Source organism: Euleptes europaea, chromosome 7, assembly GCF_029931775.1.
Source record: "Euleptes europaea isolate rEulEur1 chromosome 7, rEulEur1.hap1, whole genome shotgun sequence".
In the NCBI taxonomy this organism is placed as follows: Eukaryota; Metazoa; Chordata; class Lepidosauria; order Squamata; family Sphaerodactylidae; genus Euleptes; species Euleptes europaea.
The window spans coordinates 2,351,800-2,365,476 of NC_079318.1; the positions used below are offsets into that span (position 1 = coordinate 2,351,800).

At 45.5% G+C, this 13,677-nt stretch overlaps 1 protein-coding gene across 1 annotated transcript; it reads left to right on the forward strand.

The window, feature by feature from the left end:
* The first annotated feature begins 365 nt into the window (after positions 1 to 365).
* On the forward strand, positions 366 to 4,530 carry LOC130480106 (ubiquitin domain-containing protein UBFD1-like). The gene is made up of 2 exons (XM_056852530.1): positions 366 to 376; positions 4,061 to 4,530. The coding sequence occupies exons 1-2, from the start codon at positions 366 to 368 to the stop codon at positions 4,482 to 4,484; spliced, it is 435 nt and encodes a 144-aa protein (XP_056708508.1). The 3' UTR covers positions 4,485 to 4,530.
* Positions 4,531 to 13,677: the final 9,147 nt, after the last annotated feature.

Genomic DNA, 13,677 nt, shown 5'->3' on the forward strand with positions numbered 1-13,677 from the left:
GCTGTGCTGCAGTGACAGAGCATCTGCCTTACATGCAGGTTCAAGTCCCTGGTAGGGGATGTAAAAAACCTCCATGTAAGATTCTGGAGAGCCACCACTACCCAAAGTAGGCAACACTTAGTTTGATAAAACAACAATATAACTCTGTGTAAGGCAGCACTACACACAATCTAAATGGTTGCTTTCATATGATCTGCTTCTCCCTGTCACTTCTGCTTGCTTGCTAAGGAAAGGTATTGGTTGAATTGACTGTTAGGGTTACTTAGTCCTTCTGTGCTTCCACTGGCAATGAAGAAGGTGGGGTAACTGCAAAGCAAGATGGGAACAGTGCCTTCCTCTTTGTTTTGGGCCACATATCAGACGGAATGATCAGCAGGTAAGGAAGCTGAACAAGGCATCTAAACGGTAAGTGCACTGTGTGGTCTAAAGACTCTCTTGTTTCTTAACAGTAAGGAGAAAATCTGTTAACACAATGCTGCTTAATAGTTCCGCAATGTTCCTCAGACCCCCTGAGAGCACCAGCTGCTCAGAGTAATATACTAGAATATCTACATGCTGAGTTACAATAGCTTTGATGTCTATGATAGTAAGATCAAAGAGATAATCAAGTGGAATTACAAAATCACTTGATCATCTGAAGGCAACATAATAAATAAAACCACCCTTCCTTCATTAAAACATTGCTTAGTAAACACAACTAAGGCTTGGCTTCCTGTCCTGAAAACCTCCAGAATAACAAAGACTACGGTCCACAATAGCCATGCGGATTAGCTTTGGATTCCGCATGTTAACAGATCACTTCAGGATACAATGGTTCCACATTAACATACCATACCCTCATTAGCACATTATCTTGATACTTACAGGACAATTATTAGCACATTACCTTTAATACTTTGCAGGACAATGACTCAGCTCAAACCTAACCCCCTTCTGACTATATATTACTCTTCCTACACATTTGACACTGAGAGGCACTGTCCTTCAGTGTTACTCCTCTGAAGATGCCTGCCACAGCTGCGGGCGAAACATCAGGAAAGAAAATACCAAGACCACAGTCACACAGCCCGGATAACCTACAAGAACCGATGAACTCTGACCGTGAAAGCCTTCGACAATATTTTAAACACAATTAATTCTATTCTTAAGAAAGCATTTCCTTGAGCATATAACCAGAATGTACTTGTTACTAGATATTTAACATTCTGGAAATTTTGAAGCTATGGGGTTTTCCTAGGTTCATTCCCCCCAGAAAAAAATGAAATGGGGGGGGGGATATATGCAATGCTTACTTTCCTATCAGACCTCTACTTATTTTACTGATTGAACAACATAAAATGTATCATGCTGGAGGTGACCTGTGGAATTCCACAATGCGCGATTTTATCCCGTGTTATTCAACCTCTGTGTAAAGAAAGCCTTTAGGAGAAATCACTCATAGTTTTGGAATTGGATGTCATCAATATGCTGATAACACTCAGCTTTGCATCTCTCCATCCTACCCCCCTGGTGATGCAGTAGAAGTCTTGAGCCACTGCCCGACTGCTGTGGTTAAACAGCTGAAAGTGAAGAAATTAGAACTGAACCCAGGCAAGACACCTCTATTCGTGTTCTCTGCCAGTGGGTGAAGACCTTTTTGTGTCATTTGGCATACCACCAATAATGGTTATTGGCCCTCCTCCCTGGTTCCCATGTTGTTTATGTGTTTTTATTGATTTATTTTACTATTTTAAATGTTTTTAATTGCTCAAATGTTTTAATGTGTGCTACCTTGGGGACCCTGATAGGGTGGAAAGGTGGCATAAATATGTTTAAACTAATTATACTGGAGCCTGCCATTACGGCTGGAGAAGTGAGTTAATACAGTCACCAAAAAAAGGCCCTTTCCAACTTAGTTTAGCCCAGAAAACCAGGCCCCCTACTCTGACTCAGCCAATCTGGCCACATGGATTCATGCCATGTTAACATCAAGACTAGACAACTGTAATGCACTTTACACAAGTCACGCAGGGGCTTTCACCATTGTTAAAATAAACTTCTCTAAAAGAAGAAACAGTTTGGGCCTGTCCTGCTAAGACTGTCATCTCTGTATGTGCTCTTGAGACTAAGCCCTGTTGAACTCATTGGTCCTTTATGCATGATTGATTCTGATGCTCCTTCAAAGCTCTTTTTTTAAATCCGCCCTTTAAAATGCATATTCACGGCCCCAAATTAGACAAAAAAGTTCAAGGATGCCTGGAACTTGGTGTTAGGCTCTGCACCCCAATGCACAGTACTTTCCCTGGATTGGGTTGGTTTTTCTCATTTCCTCCCACAGCCATACGCCCAACTTTGGGGTGGGGCGACAAAGCCCTGCCCCCTTCTCCGCCTATCGCTCATTTTACATCCCAGCTTCTAAAAGGGGGGAAAGACTTCGCAATGGATCACTCTCGAGAACGAGTGCTATTGGTGGCCCGCCAAACAAAACAGCTTCCCTCCCGGGGTGGTGGCACTTAGAATGGTGTGGAGTCAGGTCTTGCCTGCTTTGGAAATCCATGTTAACCAGCCAACTAATGAGGGGGCACATCTGTGTCGATCAATTACCTTTTAAAAAACACCAACGAAAGCTGCTTTCGGGGAGAAGGAAGTGTTAAGATGATAAAAGTGACATAGAAATGTTTACATCCATATATTTGTGTATTGACAAGCTTCTCATATTTGGGTTCATGTACTCAGCAAACCAGAGCGCCCACAGAACGTGAATACACCCACGTACAAGGGATGGGGTGGGAGTGGGTTTGCGATGTATGCTGCAGACTTGGGAAAATGGATCGAGGTTGCCTTTCGGAGAGACGATGGAGAGGGCGTGATCACAGTTCAGTTGTGGTTGTGATTATTCATGCAACTTTGGGAAAATGCTTTGTGGCCGGGGCGGGACAGCCCAATAAGGTTGCGTTAAAAAAGCTCCCAATTAATGCGAGGCTTGTGTGAGCCAACATCGCTTTCACTTTTGAATGGTCGATTTCTCATGAAAAACTAAAAAAAAAAAAATGTGGGGCACTTCAGCCTGGAATGCGCTGCTAATTACCAAGCATATATGGCCAATGAGATTTACATCTGAGTATTTCTTTATGAAACTGGGCTGAAATTTCCCCTTCCCCACAGACCTGTATTGCTGCACACTACTAAGTAGCTTATAGTATAAATATATAGTGAGCTGATCTATTAGTCAGCCAGTGATTATAAACGGCAGAGTGTTTATAACAGTTTCCAGAGTTTTGGCGCCATGGCTGAGTGTTTATTACCATTTAATATTCATTTCAGTCTGTTATTGAGATTATTTTTTGCATGCATATTTTCGTACTCTTATGTGAGACATCACTCCCCTCCCACGCCATTTAATTACCTGACCCAATCATCCATGGCCTTGGGGGAGAATCAATTTTACCTACTGCACACATACAAAAGTGCCAACAAGGAAAGGAAATGAAGCTCCAACAAAACCAGGAAACAAAGGCCACCATCAGCTATTGAACAGCTGCAAAGTCATTTAATAGCTGTTTGATTTGAACCAAACACATCCAAAGCAGGGCTCACAGGTAGGGCTGAGCAACAAACGAACAAAATCGTTAAAATTCGGGTTTGGGTTTACTGGTCACGATTTTTTTCAGGAAACCCGAAAAGCAGAATTTCCCATACTGGTAAATATGGGAATTCGGCTTTATTTTTGGGTTTCCCAAAAAAAATCTGACCATTAAAGCCTTTGGGGAGTTTTTGCATCTTTTCACGGCTCCTGGGGGGCACTTTTGCAGGTAGAGCCCCTAAATTTGCAGTGTGGCTGCAAGGGACTCTTCTTGCAAGAACCCCCAAGTTTGGTGAAGATTGGGTAAGGGGGTACAGAGTTATGGGGTCTGGAAGGTCACCCCCATCATCCTCCATTGAAAAGCATTGGCAAAGTGGCTGTGTTCAGATGCTTTAGTGTGATATTTGCAATGTATCTCTATGGAGGAGCGGGGCAAACTTTCCCACCATTTAAAGCCCGGCTCCTCCGTTGAGATACATAGCGAAGATCGCATTAAAGAATCTTCAACGACGTCTTAGCAGTGAGCATACCGAAAGATGCCGCGCAGCAGGAAGTGAAGTCAGAGGAGACCAAAAAGGAGCTGCTCTGCAGGCAAAAGCAACACAGGAAAGTGTTGGATAAAGGCAAGCCTGATGACGTGATGCCTTCTGTCAAAGGTGTGCAGGAGCGCCTGCCAACTGTTCCTTTGTCGGGTATGTACAACAAGTCAGGCGGGAAGGTGCGGCTCACTTTCAAACTCGAACAAGATCAGCTCTGGATTGGCACTAAAGAGAGAACAGAAAAATTGCCCATGGGGTCCATCAAGAACGTGGCCTTTCAGCTGGGTCCTACCGAAGCCTCTTACTACTGGGTGTACTGGGTCCCCATTCAATACGTCGATGCCATCAAGGACACTGTGCTGGGGAAGTGGCAGTATTTTTGAAGGCACGTTCACCTCTGGCACTGGAGACTGGCACGGAGCGAAGGACACTGCTGGAAAGAGGCCTGGGCGTGGCTGGCCCCGGAACTTCTTAATCCACATGCTCCCGAAGAGGCCCGGGAGAGAGAGGACGCCAGAGGTGGGGAATCTCTCGCCATTAGTTTATTTTTAACTTAAAAACAGTGCAGCGGCCCTTTTTTTCTGCAGGCGGCTTCCACCTCCCTTAAAAATAAAAAAGCAAATATGATGGAAATCAATAAATCTTACTTCACACACAAAAAAAAGAATCTTACTACAGCCACTTTGCCAATGCTTTTCAATAGAGGAGGATGGGGGCAACCCCTTCCAAACCCCATAACTCCAGACCCCTTTACCCAATCTTCACCAAACTTGGGGGTTCTTGCAAGGAGAGTCCCTTGCAGCCATGCTGCAAATTTGGGGGCTCTACCTGCAAAAATGCCCTCCAAGGAGCCGCAGAAAGCCAATCCTGAAAAAACTGGGTATGTATCCAGCCTTTTCGGGGAAGGGCAAATTCGGCTTTTCCGACCTCCAGTTCTGCGGACTCGGTAAACCTGAACTGGAAATTTACCAAAATGGCTTTTGGGGGGGTATTTTTTTCAATTTGGGTTTTAACAAATGCTCAGCCCTACTCACAGGTGATCACAGCTGTCAAACATGGCATGTTTGCCTACCAAACTCAATTGTGGCAAACTTTGCAGTGTCCCTACCTTGAACGTATGCACACATAGGCTCTCTCCACACAATTGGTATGCTGAATTGTTTTCAAGATGCTGAATAAGCAAAGACAGCCAATGTGTGTTCATCTTGCTTACACATACAAACTGGGCAGAGAACATGTATAGGTTAATGGGTGGGGACGCGGATGCAATCTCAGCCTCATTTCCATATGTTCATTCACTCTCATTTGTCATTTACATGGGCTCATGAATGTGGTGAACAGAGTTCCAACCAGAGAGAGTGCAGTGACAAGCTTCCTGCCAAAGGGTTAGGCTGTGAAGACTCCCCTGGAGCAGTAATGCATACTACTCTGCTCTTGGGTCATGCTGATTTTTCCACCTCTGATTTTGCTAAATTAAATCAGCAGCTAGAATCCCCAGGAGTCTTCCAGAGAAAGTTCTCTTTAATAATGCACACTTTAATTCAAAAACTTTCACTTGGATGCAGATACCATGTGTTTAGTGTCACTCATTGATCTGAGAAAGGAAATGATGTTCCAGTTGTCTGAACATAAGACTAGGAGCCACTTGGAGCCCAAACTGCTTGAGTCCAAAGGCAGAACTGGTACTGTGGTCTTGAGCATTGCACTTATAAGGTTGTTTACCTCCCACCCACCCCTCTTCCCCCACACTCAGATTCATTCTTTCTTCCAATTACCCTTTAACTGAAATGCATATTTATTTTCTTATAAATGATACAAAATTGTAAAAATTTGATCACAGTGAATCATTAAACAACACAAACACATTACTTTAAAACCAATATGCAACCACAATGAAAACAATTATCAGCTTCAATAAACCAATCCACTGTGTGTGTGTTAAGTGCCGTCAAGTCGCTTCCGACTCATGGCGACCCTATGAATGAAAGTCCTCCAAAATGTCCTATCTTTGACAGCCTTGCTCAGATCTTGCAAATTGAGGGCTGTGGCTTCCTTTATTGAGTCCATCCATCTCTTGTTGGGTCTTCTTCTTTTCCCGCTGCCCTCAACTTTTCCTATCATGACTGTCTTTTCCAGTGACTTTTGTCGTCTCATGATGTGACCAAAACCAACCCTCTAGCCTCCCCTTAACCCTTTTAAATTAAAAAAAGTCACACATGGCAGTACTTCAAGAGGGAGATCCAGCGCTACATAAGCCATTACTAACAAGTGAGGGAAAGAGTTTATGTGGTAGGATTTATTCTTTGTCTGCAAGAAACACGTTTGGGAACAGCCTGTACATCTATTCCCCTCCCCAATCTGCAAATGGTTGCCTACAACTGAAAAGGCAATGCAGGGGCATCATATATCTAATTCTAAACTTGGGCTCAGAGTGTAGATCAAAAAATCTGCATAATGGAGCAAGGTACAAAACCAGGACCCCCCCCCCACCAGGCTTGCATAATTTTTTTTGAATGGGAGGGGGATCATCCACCCTAATGGATAACTTAAACAACTATCAACCAAGATCTCACAAGATTTTGGTTGGCATTGTGGGACTGTCTAACATCTGAGCATTTTTTAAAAAGGACTAAGGGAGACTGAGGGTAACGTGAGCAAGTGATGACAACAGGAAGGTTGGGGAAAGGAGAAAGAAGGGGGAGAAAGTCATAGCAGCAGTGGGAGGCTTGACGGGAAAGGAGAAAGCAATGACAGTATTAGGGTGAGGAGGAAAGAGGTGGCAATGAGAGAATGGGGGTAATGAAGAGGAGAGGAAGTGGGAGCCAGGAGTGGTGCAAGATCCTCAAAGAAAGGTTTGGAAAAAAAATCATATTTGGAGTTTACTAAGTGCTTGATGGTGCTCCTCACAAATTTCTATTAGGGGGGAAATGCAGGTCTTATTAGCCCCGGGTGCCACTAGCTCGAACTGAGTACTCTGACTATATGCAGCAATAATAATCTGGCTGAAGTATTTTCATGGCACGGTCGTTCATGTAATGGTTAGGTTATATCCTATTTCATTATTTGTTGCCATGAGTGGTGTTTAAAGAAATATTAATTAAATCTCATATCTAGTACAAACCAGAGATATATACATGGAGAGTACAGAGGACACATAGGAAACAGAACTAAAAGGATTATAACTAAATCTACAAACCAGAGATATATGGAAAGTACAGAGAACACATAGGAAACATAAATAAAGGGATTAGACAAATGGCATGAATTTATACAATGAGATACACAATGGGAAAATGCATGCATTTAAGAGGGTTAATAATCCAGGACCCAGCTAGGAAACTGGAGAATGGTTCTTAGAAAGCAGCATTTCTGCTGACAGAAGGGCCAGATCTAATGAAGTTACAGTCTGTACCTCTTGATAATGGAAATGCTCAAAATATTTGTTGGTGTTTCCCACCGACCATGTTTTGGTTCTAGTTGCCTCCACCCATGCCACCCACAAATGTCTGCATGGGGTGTCACAGTGAAGAGGGAGCCCATGTACTGCAGAGTCCTGGCCATTTGTGGCCCACCACCTCCTCAGCCTGCACTGCCACCACTTGGGGTCCAAGCCAAGCCCTGAAGCACCACCACAGACCTTTGACTCAGACCTAGGGCTGTTGATTCGGTTCGGCCCGTACTGAAGAACAGCCGAATTTCCCCTGATTCGGTGGTTTTTAGTTCAAGATGAACCGAACTCAAAAAATGGCGGGCAACCGGGGGAGCCGAATTCAGCGAGTTCGGGAGTTCCTGAATAAATCCGGCCAATTCGGGGCGGCAGTAAGCAGCATAACCGTCAGTAAGCAGCATTCTCCTCCCCCGGCCAATCGGTGGCCAAGCTGGGTCTTCTTCTGGCCAATCAGTGAGGATTGAGTACTGGAGGAATCAGCTGATATGCGGCCCGGCCGGGGAGAGAGAAAGAGAGGGAAATCCTCATGTGTGTGTGTGTGGGGGGGGTGCTTGTGCACATTTGCTCCTTTCTGTGGCTGCAGGGGGCTTATTTTTGGGGGTACAGACCCCAAACTTTCAGCAGCGATTCAGACAAGCCTTCTTAAGAGACCACCCAAGTTTTGTAAACATTGGGTCAGGGGGTCCCGAGATATGGGCTCCCCCCTTTTTTCTTTCCATGGCTGCAGGGGGCGCATTTGGGGGGTACAGACCCAAAACTTTCAGTGGAGCTTCAGATGAGCCTTCTTAAGATACCCCCCAAGTTTTGTAAACATTGGGTCAGGGGGTCTCGAGATATGGGCTCCACCCCTTTTCCCTCCCCCCTTTTCCATTTCCGTGGCTGCAGGGGGTGCTTTTTGGGGGATACAGCCCCCAAACTTTCAGCATAGCTTCAGACAATCCTTCTTAAGAGACCACCCAAGTTTTGTAAACATTGGGTCAGGCCCCCCCGAGATATGGGCTTTCCCCTTTCCCCTATTGGGATGAATGGATCACCCTGTATGCATCTCCAGAGCAAAACGTCCCGTGCTCAAATGAAATCGTCTTGGATTACCCAGTCCTCCTCCCAGCCCCTCCTAATGGAACAGAAGACAGCCACAGTAAGACCACTTTGGGGGCTTTAATCTATACTTTTTCTCCTGTGTGTGTGTGTGGGGGGGAAAGCAGAGTCTGTGTGTGTGTGGGGAGGGAGCAGTTTCTGTGGGGGGGGAAGCCAAAGGGGGCTTTCGCCCATTCTGCCTGGGGGGGTGTGCCCCCCTCGAGTCTCTCTCCCTGGTTTGAGGGGGGGCTTCAGTTGTGTATCCTCAGGTTTTCCCTCATTCATAAGATTGGTTAGGTCTATTTTGATCCTTGCTCAAAACTGATTTTCAAATGGTGACTTAAAGAATGCATTTTCCTGGTCCCGAGTCTGATGCAAAAGGGGAAATTCCACCCCTTCCTGCTCCTTATGCAGGAAGCCTCTGTCCCTTTCCATGCTTTGCACAGTTGCAAAGGTGTTGCTTTACTTGTTTGTGTTGCTTTGCAGCTGGGTTGCTTTGCAAACTTTTCAGCTGTTTGTCGGGGGTGGGAGCTTTGTGCGTGGGTGGCAAGCTCTGCTCAGAGATGCACATTAAGGGTGGGGGGACCCCTTTTGGGGCCCATATCTCAGCCCCCCCTGACCCAATCTTTACAAAACTTGGGGGGGTCTGGCAAGAAGGGTCCTTTGAAGCTCCACTGAAAGTTTGGGACCTCTAACCCCAAAAAAGCCCCCCCAGAGCCGCGGAAAGGCGCGGTTGTGTTTTTAATGGCTTTATTCGGCCAAATTTTCCCCCCGAACTTTGAATTCCCGCCGAATTGCACGGACCCGAAGTGGGGGAGTTCGGACTTCGGCATATGCCAAATCTAAACGGGCCGAATTCAGCCGAATCCGAACTATACCGAATTTTTTTTAATTCAACAGCCCTACTCAGACCTGGCTGGGGGTAGTGTGGAAGGAGGGCAACGAATGCACCTCATTTGGGGCAACCAATTGCCCTGAACCAGCCCTGGTAGCTTGGGACAATGTTTATATATATTTAGATATATACAAGTTTACATTAGTGGGGGTTTTTTCCCTTCTCAGACAGCTGAACGTTTCATTCAAGCTTTTATCATTTCATTCGTTTCAAATTCTTGTAATTTCTGCTCTTTGGTTTCCATAAAAAGCCATTGCACCTCACATACCTTTAGTGATATTATGTTTGTATCCAGTGAAACTGACAGCATTAATGCAAAAAAAAAAATTGCTTTGTATTGTATAACAGCTAGTTTGAATAGAAGCTACATGCAAAGCAGAAAAATATTTTTCTTAATTATAAGAGCCGGCTTTCTCTGGATGATGTAGACAGAATCCTGTCAGCAATAAGGCCCACCTCTTGCCTTCTGGAGCCGCGACCCTCCTGGCTAGTTAAGGCCAGTCGGGAGGCAATGCGGACCCCCCCTGGGAGAGATTACCAACTTGTCCTTTAGTACTGGGACTTTGCCAGGGGGTTTAAAGGGGGCAGTGGTGTGTCTGCTCTTTAAAAAACCATCATTACATTCTAGAGATCTGGCCAAGTACCACCCAGTCTGGTAGTTGAGAGAGCGGCGGCTGAGCAACAGCAGGTTTTTCTGGATGAGGCATCAGTTGTAGATCCATTCCAGTCGAGCTTCTGCCCTGGCCATGGGATGGAGATGGTTTTGGTCGTCCTCATGGATGATCTCCTTCAACAGCTGGATCAAGACGGGTTGGGGCTGCTGTTATTATTAGATCTTCAATATGGTCAATCATGATCTTCTAGACCAGTAGTTCCCAAACTTTTCGGGCCACTGCCCCCCTTGATTCCACAAACTCAACCCCAGCGCCCCCTATCCTATCCTTTAAAAAGCATTATTCAAAATAGGAGTTTGCATGATGCACTAAAGAAGATAATAACAATAAAATTTCAAAACTATAACAATCAATTGCACATCTATTCAAAATCAAATTGAATCTTTTTAGTTGAAATTTATTCAACAAAACTGATTAACTTGATTCAGTGGTACCAGCTCTTCAAAGTCTGGAAAAAAATTCTGGTAGTTTCCACCGAATTTGCCGGCATGGTGCCGTAGCTTGATCTATTGTAAATTAGTGAATGACACAGTTGAAGGGGGCCACCTTTAGCACCCCTGCCTCCTCCTTGCCTCTTACTTCCTCCTAGGTAATCCCACCCCCCACCCCCTGGGGGTGGTACTGCCCACTTTGGGAACCACTGTTCTTTTCCATTGCCTCGCCGACATCGGGATCCAGGCTTCAGCCTTTCAGTGGCTGTGCGCCTTTCTCCAGGGTCAGGGACAGAGTGTAGCACTTGGGAAGGAAGGGGTCGCAGCAGTGCCCTTTGGTGTGTGGGGGTTCCGAAATGTACAATCCTCTCCCCTGGGTTGTTTAACATCTATATGCACCCTTTCACCCAGCTTGTCCGGAGTTTCGGGCTGGGTTGTCATCAGTACACTGATGACACCCAGCGTTATCTGATGATGGGCAGCCACCCACTTAGGGTTGCCAACCTCCAGGTAGTGGCTGGAGATCTCCTGCTATTACAACCGATCTCCAGGCAACAGAGATCAGTTCCCCTGGAGAAAATGGCCTCTTTGGCAATTGGACTCTATGGCATTGAAGTCCCTCCCCTCCTCAAAACCTGCCCTCCTCAGGCTCCACCCCCAAAATCTCCAGGCATTATCCAACCCAGACCTGGCAACCCTATCTGGACTCTGCCCCAGACACACTGGCCGGGTGCTTGGACACCATGACTGAATGGTTGAAGCAAAGCTGGCTAAAATTAAATCCTGTGGCTTAGCCGGGGTTGCTCTGGGGTGGGGTGCCATCTTCCAGCTCTTGACACCTGTGCCTCCGGGCGCATATTAAACCAGTGCTATATCATCTGTACTGGCTCCAGCTGGAGTACCGAATCAGGTTTAAGGTGCTGGTGATGACCTTTAAAGCCTTATACCGTCTGGGGCCTTTGTATCTGCAGGGCCGCTCTCCTGGTACGTGCTGCACAGAGCATTAAGATCTTCAAATACAAATTTACTGGTGGTCCCTGGCCCAAAGAGTCTCCAGCTGGCCTTGGCCAGGGCTTTCTCCCCCGCTTGGTGGAACAGCCTCTCAAATTAGACCAGGGGCCTGCGGGACCTCAGGGATTTCCGCAGGGCAGGCAAGACAGAACTATTCCACCAGGCCAGCTATGGTTGGTTTCCATCGACGCTGGCCACTCTACCTCCCCTGCACACCCATTCCCTTTGAATTATTCCTTCTTGGGGATGTGGAATGTTGTAGTTCTGCTGTGGTCTGTATCTCACACTAGTGGCACCTTTAGATATTTTGTATGGGCTGGTTTTTAATTACTGTTTTGACATGTGTTTATGATACTATTATTTTTATGTGAGTTAGCCTGAGCCCAGTCTAGGCTGGGAAGGGAGGATTATAAATTTGTTACAAAAACAAATAAACAACAGACATAGACACATAAACACATACCATACAACCTGTTCATAGAATTCAGAATATGATTCAATTGTCACCCACCACTTTTACCCATGCAGAAGATTCTTGGCCGTCTTTTAAGAAAGAGTACTGGTTATCCTGAAGCTGTTAGAGCTGACATCCTTTTTAAGGATGAATTTTCTCAGGTAACACAGTTAGTGGCCATGTTTTATAGAATAGTAGTTAATCATAGGAAACCTAAATATAAACAGGAATGAAAAGTTGTAGAGTGGAGTGATTGCTTAAGTTGTACTGTTGACCAGTTGTTTTAATGAGGGTAACATCTTGTATAGTATTTTAATTAAAATGTATTGTTTTATACTGTCGCTCTGGGTAGGGCAATGTACCTCTAAATATTTTATGTTTGGTCAAAGGACCGTAATAAACAATTTAACTGTGACTGACTTTTACCCGTGCCTTGTAGGACACAGATTTGCCAATGCTACCTAACTGAGCAATAAACTATGAAGGATGAGTTACAATCTGCTGCATCTTGCAAACTGCATCCCAACTCACCTATGATACATAACAGTAACTTGAAATACTACAAAAAGCTTAGTTAATAAATGAAAATTCTTCAGTAATGTTATCTGTGTCTTAATGGTGTAAGAGGTAAGCTGCTACAACAGAATAGAGCTTTACAAGAGCCTAGATACACTGCGAATTAGTTAAGGTGAGCTGTGGCACACCGTTAACTATGAATTAGAATGAACAAGCATCACTATAAATAGATGCCTGGCAGCTCACTCCCTTCTGGGCTTTCACAGAGTGCAGTTCCTGCAAGTGTGCCCCAATGCTAACTAGTCAGCATCCAATCACCCTGTGGTCTGTCATGTTCTAGACGGCTTTTGCCGTAAAAGTCCTCCTTGTAGTAGGGTTGCCCCTATGTAGTAGGGTTGCTGAAGGAGCCCCGTGGTGCAGAGTGGTAAGCTGCAGTACTGCAGTCCAAGCTCTGCTCACGACCTGAGTTCGATCCCGATGGAAGTGGTTTTCAGGTAGCCAGCTCAAGGTTGACTCAGCCTTCCATCTTTCCAAGGTTGGTAAAATGAGTACCCAGCTTGCTTGGGGTAAAGGGAAGATGACTGGAGAAGGCAATGGCAAACCACCCAGCAAACAAAGTCTGCCCAGTAAACATCGGGATGTGACATCATCTCATGGGTCAGGAATGACCCAGTGCTTGCACAGGGGACCTTTACCTAGCAGGGTGGCCAGGTCCCTCTTCACCACCGGTGGGAAATTTGGGGGGGGGGGGCAGAGCCTGAGGAGGGTGGGGTTGGGAGGGGAGGGACTTCAATGCCAATCCAGTTGCCAAAGCGGCCATTTTCTGCAGGTGAACTGATTTCTATCAGTTGAAGATCAGTTGTAATAGCAGGAGATCTCCTGCTAGTACCTGGAGGTTGGCAACCCTATCCATGTAGTGAGTTTCTTTTTTGTTTTGTCTGTCCTAAGCCTTCTGTGGTCTGGATGTAATGGGTGTCTTGTGGTGGTGCAGTGGTTGCAGTAGATTGTATTGTTAGCACACAACATTACACTGGAAGTTGTGGAATCAACAGAGCTCCATGAGGGCAGGC